A 21836-nucleotide genomic window follows, 5' to 3' on the forward strand; every position below is an offset into this window, starting at 1 on the left:
GCAGAAGTGAGTTCTGTGCGCCCCCATCACCCCCACAGCTGGAAATTTCCTAGATTTTACCCCCCAAAATAAAGCAAAGTAGGTGAATGGATACCCTGAGAGATACACGTGGGAGGGGACAGAGCAGGTGACTCCCCTCCTGAGCTGAAGGCCCTGACAGACTGGGTCACTGTGCTCCACGTGGGTGCCTGCCCTTGGGCCAGGGGAGGCAGTAGGCAAGGCACAGGGTGCTGTGTTCATCAGCCCCTTGTTACACCTCCTCCAGAAGCTGGTCAGTCTTAATTTAACTAGGGCCAGCTAAATTTGGGATATCAGTTTAGGCTCTTATTCTTGGAATGAGCACCAATAACTTTTCACAAGTGGCTCTGGCACCCATGAGGGTCTCTGCTCACACAGGAGCAGTATTTTTACTGCAGACATGCTCAAAGCCTGGAGCTGCAGGTGCATCAGCCAGCAATATCAGCAAGTGTTTCCACAGAGGCCCCAGCCCTTTTTGGTGCAGTTTATGCACCCAGGGCAGGGGAGGGTGACAGCCTGACAGCCAGACTTTGCCAAGGGGCAGGTGAGCCACAGCAGCTGCCTCAGGGAGCCGTAACTGAGTTTTCTGGGGAGACCAACAGGCTGACACATCACGTTATTGGCTAGGAGTTCAGTGCCATCCCTGGGTGACCTGACAACATGGAAGTAGGTTAATAGAGCCATCTTAACAGCAAGCTTGATTTGAGACACACACCACATGGGAAGTCCTCCTTCTATGTAAGGAGAACCTGTTTCTCCTCTTTAAGAAGAAACATGGGAGATTAGGAAACCCTTTCCAAATCTGCTGGGCCCTTTATAGAGTTTCATACATCTACAGTCACACCATGTGAGTAACAGCTTACTACAAAATCAGAGCTGAAGCTATCCAATCCTACAGCTTCAGCTGTAGGATAAATAAAACCAGCAGGTTAAATGTTTCCCTGCTACATTTAAGCAGCAGTAGCCTGGTTTTGGCACTGCTCCAGAGGATTTATGCCTGCATGATCATAGTGGATATTTTACTCTTTAATGTTAACAGTGTTTTCATAGTATACATTTTTCTTAAATTAAAAAACAAACCATGGACTTTTAGAAAAGCTGACTCTGGCCCTTCCCTCATTCCTCTACTATCCATGGTCATTTTGCCACTGACGAAAAAAAGGAGGACCAGAGCCTTTAATTCCCTACTTTTAAGTGTTAATATATTTACAGAAGACTATACAAACAAGTGCCAAACAGCAATTACACATTAGTAGAGCTACACAATATTTGTACATGTTGCTAAAACAATGCTGCTAAGTGAAGACGCTTTATTAGTTCAGAGTTTTTGGCAGCTATTATTAAAAATATATTTACCTGAAAGGAAATCCAAGTATTTCATTTTACAAATGATTTAAAATATAGCAGTAAGCAACATAAACTATTGCTTTTTATGTTTATACAATTTTTTTTTTGGCATAACACTGCCATACAGTTACAGAATTATAAAATATCTCTTTATAGTGCATTACAAATCCAGAAACTGGTTACCACTCTTACCACATACATATGGTATTGGTACTACCAAACATGCATGGCATTCTGTAATTAAACACTGCAAAGGAATACAGAGAAGAGAGCAGGACCATTCATAAAAACTGACATAGAGCTGTTCCATTTTGCAAGTAAAAATTGTTGGGCTTTGGGATTTTTTTCTTTTTACTGCACTTTTTTCTTAGAATACATTTGAACAATGAAATCTATGATATTTTCAAATTTTATCAGTGCAAAACTACACTTAATCATCTGTTGCCAAAATCTAACTCCATAAAGGGCAAATGACCGTGGAATACGTTAAAACACAGAGAAAAAAGAGCAACTAATGACTAGCAAACATGCTGCAGCAGATCCCAAAAATATAAGTGCCATAACCTTTTTTACTGCAAAACAATAATTTTCACGTGGTTAGCCACAGTAGTAAGTACATTCAGTATATTTCACAATAAACTTTAGTTGATGAATATGCCACTGAGCTTGTAAGCGTGGTAGGATTAAAGAGCCACATTTCTAAGAAGAGACTTCTTTCAGAACAATTTGCCAATTCTCACATTTTTATCTTACAGCAAACAGCATAATGCTTTTGAAAATAAATATAGAAGTGATTACAGTGTAAAGCCAGACAAGGTCTCTACTGAATTGATCTCTATAGCTTTTGAACTGCATTTTAGGAGTCCATTACATACAGCATGTAATAAACCTATTCTTTAAAGTAAATTCTTGCTTTCACCAAAGGTCCTAAGTAAGTGTACTTAAAAACAAGGGCTGTAAAGGAAAAACAGCTTTCAGGAAAAGAAACAGTTCATAGGCAATATCGAGCACAAAGATATTACAGAGACACAGTTTACACTCCCCTTGGAGAACTGCATCTAAATATCTGTTGGTAGTGAATCTATGGTGTTGACCATAATGTGAATTAGGGGGGGGGGGGGGGGGTGGGTACATGCTTAGGCCTTTTTTGACCCATCCCTCATTTTCAGACTCTGATAGCCATCAAAAATACCTTTTGAGCAGTTACTCCAGTTAAAACTGGAACTGTGAACACGTATCAAAACAAATTACCAAAATGTGGAATGATGAGTATGGTTCTCAGCAAACCCCAGAGAGTACTTCTATCTTCTACATGATCACAATGTTAGATTCATTGATGCTGGTTGCTCCAAATCCAGAGGTACCTCACTCACATGTGGGCTAGGAATAGGTTTTCCATTTGACTGATTTTGCTTTCACACCAGTAAGAAAAAAATAAATCAACCCTGGTTCTGCAGTTGGAATCTGACTTTTAACACTTAATCTACACTTTTAATACTAGTCTACAAAAGGATTTATGTGTAAAAATGTAGTCAGAAGGGACAAGTAAGGTAGCATTGAAATCAGCTTAGGACAAGTTTCTGCCTCAGCAGACATCTTCAGCTTAAAAACAAGTATTTTGTCATTAGAATCTCCCATGGTGTTTAAAAACTGACTGGAAGTGGATTACTCTTCATCTTGCAGTACTTTTAGTAGTGTTCAAATGCAGTAGCAATTCTTGAATAAACAGATCGGAGACAAATAAGCGATCACCTTCTCCACACAAAACATTATTAAAACATGGAACTCAAAGCCACAAGAGAGTGTAGAGGCTGAAAGAAACCATGAGTTAAAAACCAAAAAATTCCTGGAGAAAAATGGCATCACTGTATAGTTTCTTTCTTTCACACCATCTGTTGGTGGCCACTGCTGGAGGCAGGACACAAGGCTAGAAACATCTTTGGTTCTGATCCACACTGGCAATTCTGAGGACAACATACATCATCAGCATGGTATCGTCACACTTTTATTAATGGCAAAACTTGCTTCACATACTTGCATCTTATTCATAAATACAGCTTTTGTCAAGGAAATTCAATATTATATGTTTCCTGAAAAAGTGTGGTATAAAAAAATTACATTTTCACTTAAACATGTATAACTTACTATAAATTGGGATCAGTACCATCACAACTGTCAGAAGAAGAAAGGTGTAAAAAAACCCTCCCAATTAAACAGATATACATAAATTTTATTTAAAAACAAACAAGAAATGCTTTCCCTTTAAATCCAGTAAATGTCACTTGTCTTACCTCACTGGATCATCCATCAACATTATACAAACTTCTAAGGTCTGTAAACCTTCTGTTTATAGTACAGATATATGCAACTGCAGATTATTAGAATTATCCTGGAATAGTTCAGGGAGGCTTACACTAGGTTACATGAAATATTAACAATGATTATACAAATACCTAATACATGAGCGTGCTGCAATCTTAGAGCAGAAAACTGAGGAGCTGACCCAAGCCAGGGAACAGCTCTCAAAGGCTTATTGCACTAATTTTTAGCATCCTTCAGGATTTTATTTGAGTAACATGAACACGAAGACCTCAGACCTGCTCCTAGATATGTGCACATGTCACTACTCTTCTGCTTTGAATGGTCTGTGCTGCACACCTCGTGTACCCAAGCCTTCAGTCTGTGCACCAACACAGTATCAGGTACTGAGGCACAGTTGTGTCTGGCATAGTAGGGCACAGAGCTGTAACTAATCTTAAAGTGCTGCATTTTTGCATGATTTGAATGATCGCCTTCACTTGCATCTGTGTACTCAGTAACATTGTTTCAAGTCGCACATTCATATCCCCTCACCAAAAGATCCTTAAAGTCAAATTCACGGGCATGTGCATGTACACACTACTCCCACTTAACAGTACCAGCGGCTACTCAGATGTACTTACTAGGAAAAGACCTTCCTATGGGAGGTTCTGTTCAATTAACATATGAACAGCTCAGATCTAGTCAAACACTGGGCCAAAATACACTACTGTAGTAAGTACACAGAAATCCCTGAATACTTAAGCATATAGCAAGACAAAAAGAAATTTAACAGTGAGCAAATGATTTGACTTTCTTTGCATACACTCAGTTCCTGAAGTAATGGTTAAACAACTATGTACTGGCATTTTTGAGAATACAATAATTTCAACACACATATATATACTGTATATAAACCTGAAAACCAATACTTAGAAACTTCAAGCACAGGGTGCTTCTGGTTGCTAAGGCCATGATTCTGTAACAAAAATGCATACAGTGCACCCACTTGGTCCTCACAAATCTCAATGGGATGCTAAACTGTATGATTGCCCTGCAATAAATCCTTCTTTTCAGTACTTACAAAATCAGAAGAAAAAATTCCTCTATGAAAAGAATGATGAACTGTCACATTTTACATACAGCAGAATTTGTTAGTTAAAGCTGAAGTGTCCCATGGGAGTAATTCTGTTGATAAAGCTGTAAAACAAGGATTAGAGAGTGCAGGAGCCCATCTGACACAAAACCCCTCACTTATATAGTCCCCACAGTTCTTTGTAGGCACTGATATGCCACTACTCTTCTATGAAAACTGAGAGAAATATATTGAGTTGTGGATTTTAAAAAAAAAGATAAAAAATTGCAGAGCTAATACAGGTGTAAGTGCCAAAGTTCTTGACAGTATTTTCAGATACCCTGGCTCCTTAAGGCAGACAGCTCTGTCAGATTAAAAGTATTTTAAGTACTTAATTACGAACATTGAACTAGTAAGCATGTGAGAGCTGTGTCACCATAACAGAATACTGCAGAGAAACCTTCTGGACGCACATCCCAAGAACTTTGTTTAAAATCAGAGCAAGATTTTCTTTTTCAGTAGATGAAAGATCTCCTGAGGTCATCGATATTCAATCAAATTACAATATAAATATAACACCTCCAGCATCCCTTATTTCACTTCAATACTCTGCATTTTCTGTAAAGTGTTGAACATTAATACTAAAGTCCATAAATTGAAGGCTCTGTATAGCTACTTATGCTATAGTTTTGTTCCTTATACACAGGGTATCAATTTTCCCTATGGTACTCAAGAAATAGCTATGTAAAAACAACTCTATGAAATTTGCATGGTTAGGCACTCAAGACTGAAAAAGTCATAGGCAGAAAATGAAATGTCCTCCCTTTGCACACGTGGAAGGGCAGAGTCCTTAACTACACAGACCAGTTTTATCACAGCATTTCCTTCCCCTTCTGTTCTGAAGGTCAAAGGCAAACATGAACAAGGGGATCCCAGTTCAAGTCCAGGGAAAAGTGAAAGGCTTCTCAGGATCTTTCTGGCCTTAAAAAAGTGGTGGCTGGAACTCTTTGGGGCATTTCTGCTCAGACAGACTTAATGCCTACTTGAATGATCTGGGTTACCCTAAAAAAAATCCATGTATGTAAGTTCCTTTCCTCACAAGTCAGCACAGAAGGAGAAATACATTTTCCTGCTTCCCTGCTTCTTTAGGATGAGAAGAGCCTAATCTTTGTCCATAGGGATCAAGATCCCTAACTGCCACTCTATTTGATCCCAAGAACCAGCGCTACCTGGGGAAAACAATGGATGATGCATTGCCATGATGGGCACTAGAAAAACAGAATACAAGACATTTTGTCTATGCTCTGATACCCCTGAAAACTTCATCATTTTGAGTTATAAGACTTGAAAAAAGTCCTGTAGTATTCTGACACTCAAACTGTAGTCAGCCTCTTGCCTCATAACATTTAATCAGAAATACATTAAAAGCAGGGGATAATACATACACTTTTAAACAGAAAATACATACAGAAGTTTTAGAGTATTTTAGGACTGTAGGAATTGTGAGTTGTACCTGCCTTATGTTTTAATGCATATTCTGCACAACTAACATGCTGGGTACTACCTTGTTTGACTTGAAGGGCAGAAAATCAGAAGCAGCTACTCAGGGAAAGCAGACAGTTCTTCAGCAGAAGCTGGGAAAGATCTCAATAGTGAAATTCCTACTTGTTGGGTCCCCAGATAAAATGCTCTGAGGGTGTATAATGTTGCTGGGCAAATCTCAGCAGTTTCCTCCTTTCTCTTCAGTCTCTAATAGTATACACAACAGACTGGCCTGCCTTAAGTTTCTGCTGATTATCAAAATAACATAAAAAACTGTGAGAGACTTATGATAGAGAGCAAAGAGAGGAAACAGACAGCTGGAAAGAAGCATCAGGACTGCCTTTGTCTTTGAGACCAGCAACGGGTGACTCTGCATTGTGCAGATCCTACCAAAACTGAACAAGAAACATCGAAGCTCAAGTAAGACCCAACTTGACATGCCTGGTGACCTTTTCTCTGATGGCTTTGCTGATTAGGCAGTGCTTTGTGGTGAAGACACTGTTTTCAGCTGTCCAGAGGCTTTCCAGGTACTGAACCCAGCTGGGGATGTTGTCTTATTACAGCTGATCAATAGAGAGCTTTCAAACTGGGACCAAATTTGAGTCATCAAAGAGATGCCTCCCCCCAGATTAGTTGTAACAAATGAGTCAAGAGAAGGGAGAATTTAACAGGCACTACAAGAAGTCTAAAGTGCAACTTCCCTTGTATCCAAAAGCTGTGGATACAGTTTCTTTTTAAGTTAAAACTTTTATTCAGTGTACAGTGATTTCCAGCTGGACAGGACATGATATATGCTATCCACTGTTAAGCGCCTCCAACAAAGATGCTAATCTAAGGTAAAAGATGCTGTGCAAATACTGCTATTAATCATGACCATAGATTCCAAAAAAAAACCCACTAGGGTAAAAACTGTGTTCTTGAAATAATTTCTAGTAATTTCATAAATGGAAAACAAAACTTAAAGCAAACTTAAAAGAAACTTAAAAATTCTGATGTTCCAAGCCTTTTTAGTTGTTACACTTTAATTTTTTACTACTGCATGAATTTTAAAAAGTAGATAAGCTTTTCTGTGCAATCTGTCTGGAAAAGATAATGAATTACTTAGCTTTCAGTATGCACAATTGTTTTAAAGAGACACACCTGGCTGACTGCTGATAAACTGACGTTGAAAAAAACAAAATTCATTAACCTACAATAGAAGCCTAATCTGATGCATTTGCAACAAGCATAGTCTCGTGAACTTACACTAGATGGAAATTTCAACCAAAATGAAGGAGCAACGAATAATTTGCTTCATTCAATGTGAAACAAAGATTTTTTTAAATCTCAGACTCATGGTTTGAGTTCATCCTTAGTTTTTGTGGTGGTCCCCCCTGAAAGTGTATCCTTATCAAGGTTATCTTGTAGATCTGCTGATGTGTCATTTGAAGAATTCTCAGCGTTACATAAATCTTTCTCTGTAATTCCTGGGTGATTTCCACAGTCATTGTTCAGATTTTCATCATCTTTTTTGGAATGAGAAGCGTCCTCCTTTCTGTCTGAAGTATCATTTTCTTCTGATTTTGAAAGCTGGCTGGTATCAGTGTCACTGTTCTTTTCACTGTCGTTCTGCCTAACAGCATCACAGTTCACTTCTTGTTCATCCTGATCATTTTCTTCCCCATTTTTTGTGAATTCTACCTTTCTTTCTTCAGTTGTTTTACCAGCTGAACTTCCACTTGCTGATGTATTCTTGGGCTCTTTTGGTTTCTTATGCTTAGAAATATGACTATTGGGAATAGAAACTGGAGATGCTGGCTTTTTATTTGCTTTGCTTCCCTCTGACTTCTGTTTTCTTGGGGGTCCCCAGATAAAATGCTCTGAGGGTGTATAATGTTGCTGGGCAAATCTCAGCAGTTTCCTCCTTTCTCTTCGGTCTCTAATAGTATACACAAAATATTCTAGAGCACTTTGCTTAATGTTGGGAATGGTATCTTCCACAAGAGCTTCATGCAAAATAAATTTTACCAGAGGAGATTTGAAACTCTCATATCCAAGTTCACCAAGACTTTTCAGAATTCGAGTGATTCTCAAGTAGTTATGTTGAGACCTTCAAAAGAAATGGGTAAAAAAATTCTATTGAATCAGAAAAAAAAACACTTTACAAACATAGAACTGGAACTGCAATTCCTCAGTCATTTTTATCACTTCAGGTATGTACTTCAGACTTCCTGTATTTTAATTTCTCAAAGCTGCTGAAGCTTACTAGCACCTCCTTTGCTAGGATGTTGTGAGTGAAAATTAGTGTTTGTAAAAAGCACTGGGGGAGAGGGCTGAGAGAACATAAAATCAAACATGCACTGATTTTTGTTCCTTGTGCTGTATGAGAAGGGCAACAAAGCTGGTGAAGGGTATGGAACCCCCAAGTCCTATGAGGAGCAGCTAAAGATAATGGGGTTATTTATTCTGGAGAAACAAAGGCTCAGGGGAGACCTTACTGCTCTCTACAACTGCCTGAAAGGAGACTGTGGCAAGGGGGGCCAGTTTCTTGTTCAAGGCAACAAGTGACAGGACAAGGGGAAATAGCCTCAGGTTGCACCAAGTGGAGGTTCAGGTTGGATATTAGGAAAAATTTCTTCCCTGAAAGAGTGGTTAGGCATTGGAACAGGCTGCCCAGGGAAATGGTAGAATCACCACCCCTGGAAGTGTTCAAAAGATGATTAGATGTGGCACTCAGTACTATGGTTTAGTTGATATGGTGGTGTTTGGTCAAAGATTGGACTCAATGATCTCAGAGATATTTTCCAACCTTAAAGATTCTATGCTGTTCTCTTTCAGGGGAGAAAACCCAGTCACTTTGTAAACTACAGGGTTTATAGTGTATTTATAGTGTAGCTACTGACCAGGGTTTATTGCACTTCACTCAAGTTATTTAAAAGCTGGGTCTCCAGTCTAGACTAGTACCTGCACTACAGACACAGTCAGTGCTGCGGGAAAAACAGGCATCTCTGCAGAGTAAGTCCCACTGTTGTAGGAAATACCTAAGATAAAATGAATGGACTGTCTTCTGGAAGTGCTTGTGAAAAGCTCTTTCCCTCGTAAAGTACACCTTAGTATGCAGTAAAACTTTTAAGTTTGAATTTTAGATTGATAAAATTAGGTAGAGAGAGTCCCAAATCCTGACTTAAAACTGTAGCTACTCACTGGAAAGAAGAGGAGTAAAAACATGCACTAACATTTCGACTTCCTGAAAGCCTGTTTCATCTGTGGCCTGAGTCTGAGGCCACACCCATTGGCTCATATAATGTTTAAGTAAAATTATTCACAAATTATTCCCACTATTCACCTGGAATCCATCAGCAATTGTACCTACAAGCTTTCATCATGACAGAAGAACAAAATGCTGCAAGAAAACAATCTGCAGCTCTAAGGTCAGAGATACAAGAAAGTGAGCTCAAGATTTGAAAGGAGGTTTTGGTACAATTAATCTCTATGAGACAAAATTCAGTGCAAACTCAGGATCCACACAATACCAATGAAAAGCAACTGATATAATTTGCTCAACATTGGGCCAAAGTTTGACTTAATGCATGTCTAAACGTTTCCAGATCAGCATTTCAATTTAAAATATTTAAATACATAGTATTTCGTGTTTTGAGGAGGGAGGGAAATCTTGTTACTTAACTTTCATACAGGTGCGGAGAATTGGATCTTTCTTAAAAAGAAGTGTAAATACAAAGATAAGCCACTTATTTTTTTCCAAGTGAGAAGCAGCACTTTGGGATTGGGTGAAAACACATACAGTCACATGACAAATTAGTTTGGAGCTGGGATCTTCTTCAGCACCATCTAAAGTGTATTTTCAAGGAATTCAATGACACCAGTCCAACTGGTAATGGGTGAGAAGAACAATCAAAAAAGGGGAAGGAGGAATGTACAGAGAGATGCACAAACCAGGCATCAACTATTTATTTTTCACTTTTTTTTTCTGGCAGTCTTTGGAAAAAATATCTTTGCTTTCTCTAGAAAACAAAAGGATATAGAGATTCTATAGCAATTCTAGCAAGTCAAGTGAATGTCATTACTTACTCATTCAAATGCTGAAATCTTTCTTGCCAGTTAGCAGCTCGTGCTACATTTCCAGTTTTATCAATTAGCTTTATTCCAAAAAACTCCAACATCATTTTGTAAGCCAAAAGGAATCTTCTAATTGCTTCTTTTGTTTTCTTGAATTCCTAATAGACAAAGAATATGTCCAAGATTCTAAGTGGTACTAAACGGAGTACTTCTGCATTGAGTAAGACAACTCTACATAACAAAAAGCAGTTATGTATCGAAATTACTGTGATGGTTTGTATTGAGCTCAATTTGTATTACCTCAATTTCATATGTAGTTAATTCTTTAGCATAGAAGTTCAGACCTTGTTCCCTCAGTGGAAAAAGCCTGGTAAAAGAAGAAGTGCATTATGGCTCAGTATAAGAATACTTAATCAAATTAATGCTTTGAAACAGAAATAGGTAATAAGTGACCAACCACTGTATGTAAGTGTGGTTATGTTCCAGTTTTTCATAGTCTCCTTTCCATTTATTTAGGACTTCTTCAATATAAACCCCTGTGTAAAAATAATTTGAAAAGCTGTTAGGCAGCCATCAAAACCAGCACTCAGCTACATAAAGTACATGCCATGTTAACACAATGATACAACACATACTTTAATTCTCTTTCAAATACTATGTGAAATAAGGTCTATTGCAGCCATACATTAATTAATTTAAATTTAAAACTAATTTATTTACTAAAACATAATTAAAAATAAGGAATTTATAAAATGTCAATATAAATAAATATAAACAAAATAATATAAACAATATTATATTGTTTAATAATATAAAGTAATACAAATAATATAAAATATTATTAATACAAAATAATATAAACAATAAACAATAATATAAACAATAACAATATAAACAAAACCAACTGACTTATACTGGGTTACTAACAGGTGAAGGTATGTGGCAGCAACTTCTGTAAAATATATCCAAGAGTTCTCATGTCATAGATCCCTTTATAACACTGACCGGTAATTAACAAACTGCTTCCATAAAATACTGCACTGTGAATCACCTGTCATTGCTTTTACATGACAAAACTCTGCATCTATCTGTCTATCTATCTTATCCATCCATCTAATCCTCATAGAACAAAGCCTCAATTCTTTATGAAATCTCCCATACCAGGAATCTCTCCAGCTGCAAATAACATTATGATTGGGAAATCTTTCTCAACTAATGGTGGCCAAGCATCACACTGAGACTGTGCTCACGAAATTCAGTCATGGGCCAGGGCACTTTTCCAGGTACTACACAGATATACAAAGTACATAAAAGGATGATCCTTGTTCCCAAACCTGTACAATATCTTTCCATGAATGAGCACTGTGTTTGTCTCTTTCTATTCTGAAACCAACAACAGTTTTAGTACTGCTGGACAGCCTCTCCCAAAGTCAAATAGCATAGGAGCAGCCTAAAAAACCCAAAGCCTCAGGTAGATAGTCTCCTACTATACATTTAAGATGCCTCTTTCCCCCAGTGAAAATTTTCATTTGGGTCTCAATGGCAAAGGAGGACACACTTAATACTTTTATTTAAGAAGTGAAGAAAGCAGCCAGTCTAAAAGGCTACTAAGAACATGGGGTTTCCAGTGTAGGCAAGGCTGAACAGGACCATGGGAAGAGGACCTTCGCCATCACTGCATTGTATCCAACCTGTATTTCAAGTATTGGAAAACCTGTTGCTCAGTCCCAGGGCAGAGAGACAAACAGGCCAGCTCTGATCTAGAACCACAAGCTAAATCTGTAGGTCATGGAACTAAACTTCAGATCTAGTATTGCACTAGAAATGTTTTGGGGTTTTTTTAACAACATTCTCCAGTATTTCAGTCCTTAACATGGTAGCTAAGATTCCCTCCAAACACTCTCACACATACACAGACTTGGGTCAAGGAGGGGTTACTCTTTTCCATTCTCAATACAAACTTCTGCACAACCAGAGCTCACAGCCAACAACACGTCAGCCTCTGTGGCTTATCAGCTACCTTTGACATTACTAACTGTGGCTTTCTCCTGGAATACTATGAGAAATGCTACTCTTTACAAATTTTTGGAGGGAAAGCTCCTCTAGCTTTCACGACTCTCTCTACTTGTAGCTAATCCTCTTGAACTGCTCCTTCATTTTGGTCCTTAAAGGAGTTCTTCCCACAACCTTTTCTTTTAGTTTCGGATCCATATGGTTCCCAGGTTCACACAGACCTCAGTGCCCTTCGCCTCCTTTTTGTATCTGTTCTCTGTGTAATGTCTCCCAAATCTGCTACCTCTTTACTGGCCATTCACAGACCTATCTCTTCTTGCAGTCAAGCTAAAACTGACTAAAAGAATCTGCCTATGGGTATCTAGATAAAGCTCGAGTTGGTTAGCGCAAAAGTCTTATCTTTCTTTCACAACCTGAGTTATTTTCTCACTTGCTAAGGGTATTACCACTATCTTGTCTATGAACAGCTCTCATCTTCAACTTTCCTGTATGTGTATCTTTACAACCTTCTGTATAACGTTCCTTTCCATTCAGCTTCCTATCCAAACTCTCACATTTTGCATCTCAACATCCTTCTTCCTGACCTTGAAAAGTGCTTTCTTGCCATGCTTACATCTACCCTGAGTGTTGCTGAATGCAGCTACTCTGAATGCTGGTAAGACCATCTTTCTAGACTGTATCTTTTTTATACTGACCCTTTTTTTTTGCTTTGCATTCTTCCATCCTGAAACCCTGTTCTATAACATCAAACAAAAACTATACACCTTTATTTCTAAAGCCTTTGTGACCTGTCCCTTACTACCTTATCAGAACCCATTTGTTGCTATGAGACTGATTCTGTTTCCAACAGGATCCTGCCTCAGAGGCAGCTTACACGTCTCACTCCTTCTGCACTCCAACGTGCACTTTGCTATTTCCTACTGAGCTGCTCTCATTCTGAGAGGATCCTTCTGCAAACACCTTCAAAATAACCTTGTCATCATTCTTTCAAAACTCTGAAAAGCTTATTTTTGGCCTGCAATTTGTCTTTTTTGCTAATGGTTAAGCTCTCATGTGCTGAGACTCCTGTCTATCATCCTAACCAAGATTGCTTTATTGTCTCCTCCTGCTTCCTGATCTGTCTGCTACCCTCTTCTCTCTCATACGTCGACTGCAAACTCTCTAGAGTAGGGCTTGTCATCTTTCAGCTTCTCCTGTGTTTGTGCAGAATGCTGCATATGAGGTTCCTGCTCCACTACCAGAACTACTAGGGACACCGAAAAATGCCTTTGTTATTGTTATTGCAATAATCTCACACAAGATTAAAGCACATTTTTTTCCTCTTACACAGTTCTAGGGATAACACTCTTAGATTGCTGCCACTCCTATTCAAGCAGCAAGTTTGTGCAATATAGTGGAAGAACTTTATCTTTGTTTAATAAAAGGTACTGCCACGGCCACAAACCAGTGGTACTAACAACGCCCTGTACTACTTCATGCTGATAATGTCTAAGAAAAGCACCACCTCCCTAGAGTGAAAGCTAACTCTGTTTTTAAGCACAACCTGCTCTCGTGTTATCACAATGTGCTACTCCAACATGGGAGGTTCATGTTGTACAATATATTACGATACACCTTCAGTTTGCTGCAATTATCACCACTGTTTCAATTTGCTGCTATCATTAGTGAGCATTCTTTTGTTATCACCGTTACTGTCGCAGATTACTCACCATCAGGTTTAAACGGGATTTTATTTTTGTAAAACCGGAGATTGCACAAGTCATTTTGATACCGGAGATCTTTAAAGTTCTGCTAAAAGAAAGGAAATGGGACATTATCAGCCTACGAAAACCTACCAAGGTTATCCAGAAAGTGACACTGGGCTCTTTGAATAATTTAAGGACAAAAAAATTTCAGCCTTTTAGGAACCACTGAGTTCTACTCATGCACTTAAAGTCTCAGTTTAAGGATCTGGAAGTTCTTTCGAGCTGGTACCTTCTCCTACTGAGGCAGCAGCAGCATAGCAGCACCCTCCCTTCAGTCTCAGGGAACTTGAGAGACAAATAATAAGTCAGGCAAACTCTATAATCTACCATCTTTGATATCCAAGGCACAAGCCTTTTCCTGGGCTCCTACCACAGTTCCCAGGCTTACACATCTCATGTGTTTGCATGTTTACCCAGGATGAGAAGACATTGCGTCTCTCCCACTCACATATGTTGGGCCTCTGTATCAGCTTTTTGATTCTCATTTCTTGTACTTATTGGACAACACAAAGGTTTAAGAATGTTTTTTACTGGAAAGGCAATTTTAAACCATAAAATATTCTTACTGGGTACTGGTGTCGGTACTTGTATAAATCTCTTGCTGCGTAGAAGCTTCTCTTTGGCTTGGCTGTCAGCTCAGTTCCATCACCACTCTGAAACAGTTAGAAAGCAGATAATCATCATACACAAACCCCCTAAACAGCAAATTTGTATAATATTAAAAAAATTACTTTTCATTATGGATTTCAGCAATGCAAACAAATGTAAGTGCATGTATTTGTCTACTCTTTGGCCAAACACTGAAAATTTCCCCACCCAATACTTAACACAACACACTTTAAAGTTAAGTTAAAAAATTTAATATAAAATACAAAAGCAAGACCATGAATTATCCTTCCAATGAGGCCGAATTTGACTTAAATCAACAGGCTGATTGTCATTTCCAAATGCAAGACTTCGAAGTAATTTTGGCAAGTGCTAGCACAAGATGAAATAAGTGACTGAACTTGAAAATGCAGAGACACGACTAATTTTGAGGAGAAAATCATACTATTTGAAAAAAAAAAAAAAAGAGTCGTGTACATAGACTTACTGCACCCTGTGGAAGAAAATGAATAGTTACTAAAAAAATTTTATTCTACTGCTTGCAATACACATGTAATAGGTTAAGGTCATGCCTAAAAGGGGAAGTTTCCTGTGATTGCACTGGGAATATGCCATTCTTATTGCCCATCCCATGGCTTATTAACTGTACATTAATGACCAACAAGCAACTATGTTCATTTCCCCTTTCACAAGACCAGCTTTCACCATACCTGCAGGCAAAACACACTTGCTTGAACAAGAAACACCCCTTGACACTTAGTTATTCGGCACTAGTATCACCATGTATCAAGCAGAAAAGGGAAAGACTCTTAGGTTTACTTAATTTTGTATGGTCTCTAAACCAAAACACGATATATATAGCAAGCTAAAAAAGGACCCAGCTGCTCCACCCTACATGGCATTCTAAGTCAAATAAAATTATTGTCAAAAGAACACTTTATTTCTTTAAGATCAGCATTTACAAAGCTTCCTACAGAAGAGAAACTCGCTCTGAAAATTCCTCACACCCACCGAGGAGTCACAATTCCATTGCCACATAGGATCCAATATTCAGATTTTCATCCTGTTTAATTAAGAGGCCACGTTCAACGCTCCATTTAAGTTAAAACACAGCCTTCCCTGGAAATAGCAGAAGCGGGAATGTCAACGACACCAAGGCCTCGATTTTCTCTCAATAATGACAGGGGAAGGGTGGGGAGAGCTAAAAACGGGCTCGTCCTTAGTGGACATGCAGTGCTGGCTGTCCCCAGCCGCTCCGAGCGCTGGGCAGCAGCGCGGGCCCGCGAGTGCCGCAGAGCAGCGGGAGCGGGGCTGCCCACACCGCGCTCGGCTCGGCTCGGCCCGTCCCCGCTCGGCCGCGGGGCCCGCGGGCAGGGCAGGACGAGGCGGGGCCGCGCCCGGCGCTGCCGGTACCTGCTCGGGGCTGGCGGCGTCCGCCTCTGCCCGCTCCGCGTCCTCCGGCGCTGGCGGGGCCGGCGGCGGCTCCCGGGGCCGGCAGTCGGCGGCGGGCGGCTCGGCCGGCTCTTCCCCGCCTCCCGCGGCGGCGCACACCCCCTTCTGCCGCCGCGGCTCCACCGCCTCGGGCTCCGAGTCGGTCTCCCAGGTGGAGTCGCAGTCCTCCACCGTGGTGGGCTCCTTGAAGCTGACCCCGCTCAGCAGGCTGCCCATCGGCCCGGAGGCCGCGGAGGCCGAGGGCTGGGAGCGGCCGCGGGCTGCCTACGGCTGCGGCATGGCGGGGCGGGGCGGCGGCGGCCGGGGCTGCTCCTCCGCCCGGCCCCAGCCCACGGACACGCGCGGGGCGGAGCTGGAGGCTCCGGGATCTCCACCAGAAACACGCGCGCCCAGCCCTGGCGGCGGGCACCGGGCGGCACCGGGCCGTCGGCACCGCGGGGTCGGGCGGGGCGACTCAGGGCCCGCCCGCCGCCGCCCGGGCGCCGGGGAAGCATCGCTCGAAGGGAGAGTGGGAGTCTCCCCTCCGAGGAGGTGCGCCCCGCGGGGATTTCGCTTCCCGGAGGCGGCCGCGGTGTCCCCTGAAGGGTTATAAGGAAAGCAAGTAGGTGCGGGTGTTCATCGAGATGAGTGGGGATGGCGGCTGCCCCAGAGCAGTGGTCTGGGGTGGAGATGCTTTGTTCAGTGACAGAAGTGGTCGTGACACCTGCAGTGTGCAAGCTCCCGCTGTCCACTAGACATGGGAAGGTTTGCGGTGAGGTAGACCCCGAGGAGTATACAGGTACTAGAGAAGACAGGAATGGAGAGGGCAGTGCTGTGGTAACCAGCCAGTTTCAGCTGCTCCTAAAACTCCTGCGAGTTTGGGGATAAAACATGATGTTCAAGTACCGATTTGGAGGGGCAGTGACAGTGTATTTTGTATTTGGCTAGCACATGCCTTTTGGACAGAAACACTGCCAGAAGAGAAGACCTGATGAGTTGACGGCTCAGCACATTGTTCCAGTGCCTACTCTCACCCTCATGCATAAAAATGTGTTCCTCATTTCTAGCCAGGGATGGTAGGCTTCAGGTCACACTCGGGGATTTCTGCCTTCTCCTTAAAGACAATTCTGTGGTGTCTGGTGACCACTCCTAAAGATGTGTATTATCATCAATTCATCTCAGTCCTCTTCTTGGTAAACCAAGCAGGTTAAGCTTCTTCAGCCTCTCGCCATAAATTGCCTTTCACATTCCCTCACTCAAAGTTGCACCTTTTTTGTCTGCTGTATCTTGAATGTTTTAGCATCCGTTTCAAGAGCAGGTACCAAGATTTTAACTGGATGTCAGGATCATCAGTATAGAGGTGATTTCATCTATATATTCTTGTTTCCCTGTCTACTCTCTATAAACTGAAAGATCATTTTAACTCAAGTTGCCACAGTGTCATGCTTAGATGCACTCATGTCAGTCTCATACATAACCCTCCTTCAGGTTCATTTGAAGCATGTTAGCTGTACACACTGGCACCAAGGACAAGAAATTACTGGGAATGCCCTGGTTTGTGAGGCCTTGTTTCAGGCAAGTATATTTGCAGTAGCAGCTCACCTAGATGTAGTCACAGCTGCATGGCTGAGCTGTGAGCCTGCCATACAGCCCAGTCTACCTCTGCTGCCCATGCCCCTGCTGCCTCCCACCATCACCTGCCTTGGCCGAGACAGTTCTCTTCCTCCTGTACTCTTCATGGAGATTAATAAAGCCCATTTAGCCTTTCCAATACCCCTTAGTCACCATCATGCCAGCTGCTTCCCCCCTCAGGATCCAGCAACTCCCACTCAGTCCCAAGATCAAAGCTGGTGGCTCAAGCCAAGACACCCTCCTCACCCTCAACCCCGTAGGTTTTTGAGATCTACTGGAACTTTTTTGATATGTGATATTAAGGAATGCATGTAGAACAGGAAAGTTCACTCTCATTTTTGTCAGTGGACATCATTTTAATAAAGAATAAAACATCCCCATCAAGCAGGCACAAGAGAGGTTTTAAGAGGGCAAGCAGTAAGACTAGATGCTAGAGCTGCAGCTGGGGAAACAGTCTTTTGTAACACTCATGCTTATGTATTTTTATGCACATTGAGAGTTCCCTCTTCTTTGACCTCATTTGGGGGAAAAGCAGATTTCTTTCCTGATTCCACAGTATCTCCTCCCATGCTGTTGGCATAGTTTGAAGGAACTGACTTAAGAAATTCTGATGTCTGGAGCACATTTTTCTTGACTACCTGCTGACCAGCTACTTCCATTGACCACTATCTACTAGCCCAGTATAGACCAGCTCTGCTTCCTCTCCCCTGCTACAGCTTTTGTCAATGTTCCGTCACAGTGATTGTGTTTATATTATGAACAGTGGAGCCTCAAAAGCATGCCTTGCACGTGCATCAAAAATCAGGGGAAGGTTTTGATGATATTCAGTATGTATGGCAGTTAATCCCACAAACTAAAGATCTTCCTGCAAGAAAGCTGAATTTCTTGTGCAAATAACTGCACCTTATTATAGACAGCTCAGTTTTACCTGAAGAGCAAGGCTGTCAGCCAAGTCTCAAAGCTGTCGGCCAAATCTCATCACAGAATTTTTAGGTAGAGTTTTAAAAGATCTGGATCTCAGAGCACTGCTAAGAACTGGGAGTCAAATGAACTGGTGGGAGAGCTCACCAAGCCATTCCCCATCATTTACCATCAGTCCTCGTTAACTGGGGAGGTCCCAGATGACTGGAGGTTAATCAACAACACCTACAAGATGGGTGTCTTGTGGTGATTTTATGATGATTAGTCTATTCCCTTATCGTCTGCTGTACGCCCAGAAATGGTTGCTGTAGCTTTAAGGTGGGTCTGGGGGGAGCCTTGGGGCTCTTCCACAGGCTTTTTCAAAGCCTCACTCCCCAGGCATCCATGGTGCCATGTGGACTGCGTCCTTTTTTCTCACTTAGCTAGCTTGGTTTTTGTTAGCTTAGGCAAGAAAGTTTTTTTTCCTTTCCCTGGCCTTGGAGAGGCTGCCATAGCAATCCTTTGGCAGGTTTGGTGGGTGTTTTTTTTTTGGTTTTGTTTTTTTGGTTTTTTGTTTGTTTGTTTTTGGGTTTTTTTTGAAGTGAACGGAATGGTTTGGTTTTGGTCTGAGATCAGAGAGAACAACTGATGGAAGAAGAATTGGCCTGGGGCTGCTCCATCTCAGCCCCAGACCTCGAAAAAACCGAACCAGTGAGAGAAAAGACACCAAATCCACCAGCTTCATCTTCTGTGAAGAGGGGACCAACACCAGAGATTCACCATGTTCCCATCTGTTTTGCCCGAGCTGCTGTGTGAACCTTTTGTTTTGGTTTTTTTTTTCCTTGAGACAGGAGCTGGCACCATTTTTTTCTCCCCACCAGGTTGCTGGCTGGAGGGGTTTTGCAGCCACTGGGAGCTGGCAGAAGGGGGCTTTACCCCTCGCGTGCCGACACAAAGAAGCCCGGAGGTCAACGCTGAAACCCCTCTGGAAGGCGGCACTCAGTGCCCATCACACAATGAAAAAGGGGCAGAGCTCCTCACCCAAAAGGGGCTGGATCTTCCTGTCGCTGTTAAGCAGGCACGCAGGCGAAAGGAAAGAAGAAAGAGAGAGGGGACTCTCCGTAAGTGTTCCACGCAGGCTTATTCCCGTGAAAAGACAGGGACGAAAAGACCAATTGGCGGGAGGGTCCAGGGATCTTATACTGGGTACAGAATAGGTGGGGAAAGGGATCTCAGCCAATGGGATAGAGACAAGCAGGTGGGGTTGACAGGAAGGAAACCAATTGGAACATTACATAGGAGGGACTTAGGGAAGGATCCAATGGGACGTCGAGGAACAAAGAACTTTCTAGAACTGATACATATTAAAGAAGAAAAATGAATATTCATAGCTTTATACATAAAACAAGCCAAACATTAACCAGTTGGGAGAAAAGATGCAAAAGGCAGAAGAAGGGAATCATGGGTTCTCACCATGACTGAAGTTACATGCTAAGCTTGACCACCACAGGTGGTTGTCTGAGTTCTCCTCAGGAGACAGAGTGGCTGGAGCCACCTGCACCGCCACAGCTGGCCACTGTGGTTTTTTCTTTTCCTGGCATTTTGGGGTTTTCGCTCGGGGGGGGGGGGGGAGGGTGGGGCAATCTGCCCTTTGCCAGGTGTATGCATTTTTCCTATGAACAATGTTTTCTTTCACAGTTGCAGATTATTGCTGGTTCTGGTTGTGAACTAGAGGCAGTCAGGATTCATGAAGAGGCTCTAGCACCTAGAATAGCTTTGTAGGGTGGTATTTGAGAGCTTGAACAGATTCCCACAAGACATATCTTAATTAGAAAAAAATAAATTCCATTACTTCACAGTCATAACTGGTAGTCATTTTTGCAAAGGTAGTGAATTTATGGCCCTTGAGTTCACTAAAGCATTCCTGTACAATGGAAGATGACTGTCCTAAAGCCAGGAGGACCTGTTTCAGTCGAGTAGTTTGACTGTCACGTAACACAGGTGAAGACCAACAGAAGACCTAGGGGTTTGCAAACCACTGTACATCAAATATAGACTTTCATAACGCTTATAAAAAAATAAGCACTTCACTTTGGATTATATACATTTATATACATCTTAAACAGCATGGATTAATCAAAGCCATCTCTTTTTTCCTTCATGAGGATATAGTTTTATAAGGACTTCGGAATGGAAACCACATCGCTTTCTCAAAGTTCATGCTGCATGTATATCGTGTGATAACTGTTAAAAAACTATTAAAAATGAGGTAATTGTAATACTTTATCATTATCTTGGGAGGATGCTTTGACTAGGATACCAGAGAGGTCAATTAACAGCTGTGAAGAGACTTACCAACCTAATATTAAGGTGATATAAAGCTGGGAGGGATTATGCATCCTTAGAGGATATAGTAGACTACAAAACTGCTTTGATAAATGACAGAGGAGGGCAAAATAAATAACATTGGTAAAATGAAATTTAGTTGAGCAAATGTAAAATGATTCATAGCGGATATTTAAACATACAAAGGTAGATTTAGGAAATGCAGAAAGGCATCAATATGACAGAAGTGTCTGGGAGCTACAGTATTATTTACATACATTCAGACAAGGGTCCAAATATATTTGGACACCAACATATATTTGGGCAAGTGTTCAAAATCATACAGGTATGACAATGTTTTGTATGCAATAGCTGTAGCTGACTGTTATTTTAATGGGGTTTGTTACCTCATGTACTTATTTTTTGACTACGGTGAATTTTAGTTCTCTTCTTTAGTCCAGTAATGCCCCAGATCGCTAAATGCCAAGCTTGGTGTAGTAGCTACAGAAGGTGAATCTAATTTATAAAGTTCTCCATAATTTCCCTCTAGTGAGTGTCATTGGAAATGATTAAATAACTCTAAACTCAGAAGTCAGGTTGCATATTTGCCTAAATTTGTTTCTATTGAAATCTGAAATTAATTTACAGAGAAGAAAAGACTTCACATAAATCATGGTAGATGTGACAGATCGGTGTATTAAGCTCACTAAAGCCAGTGGAAGTTCTCACCTTTTGCTGGGTTATGACTAGAACCCTAAAGACCTTAACTAAAGCCCTGTTTATTGGAGTGTCTTGCACTACAAGTCTGTAAAAGGTCACAGCTGAGGTAACCTCAGAACAAATTAATA

General features: G+C 41.2%; 1 protein-coding gene across 3 annotated transcripts; it reads right to left on the bottom strand.

Annotated features, from left to right (window-relative positions):
- Positions 1-1198: 1198 nt before the first annotated feature.
- Positions 1199-16548, bottom strand: OGFRL1 (opioid growth factor receptor like 1). 3 transcript variants are annotated; one of them, XM_048299846.1, is made up of 8 exons: positions 16114-16201; positions 15712-15819; positions 14661-14747; positions 14059-14140; positions 10794-10872; positions 10637-10703; positions 10349-10494; positions 1199-8369 (listed from the first exon to the last, which is right to left on the bottom strand). In XM_048299846.1, the coding sequence occupies exons 2-8, from the start codon at positions 15736-15738 to the stop codon at positions 7613-7615; spliced, it is 1245 nt and encodes a 414-aa protein (XP_048155803.1). In that variant the 5' UTR covers positions 15739-15819; positions 16114-16201; the 3' UTR covers positions 1199-7612. The 3 variants fall into 3 exon arrangements, with proteins under 3 accessions (XP_048155803.1, XP_048155802.1, XP_048155801.1); XM_048299845.1 differs by lacking the exon at positions 15712-15819 and having other exon boundaries at positions 14059-14137; positions 16114-16548; XM_048299844.1 differs by lacking the exon at positions 15712-15819 and having other exon boundaries at positions 16114-16547.
- Positions 16549-21836: the final 5288 nt, after the last annotated feature.

Source organism: Corvus hawaiiensis, chromosome 3, assembly GCF_020740725.1.
Source record: "Corvus hawaiiensis isolate bCorHaw1 chromosome 3, bCorHaw1.pri.cur, whole genome shotgun sequence".
NCBI lineage: Eukaryota > Metazoa > Chordata > Aves > Passeriformes > Corvidae > Corvus > Corvus hawaiiensis.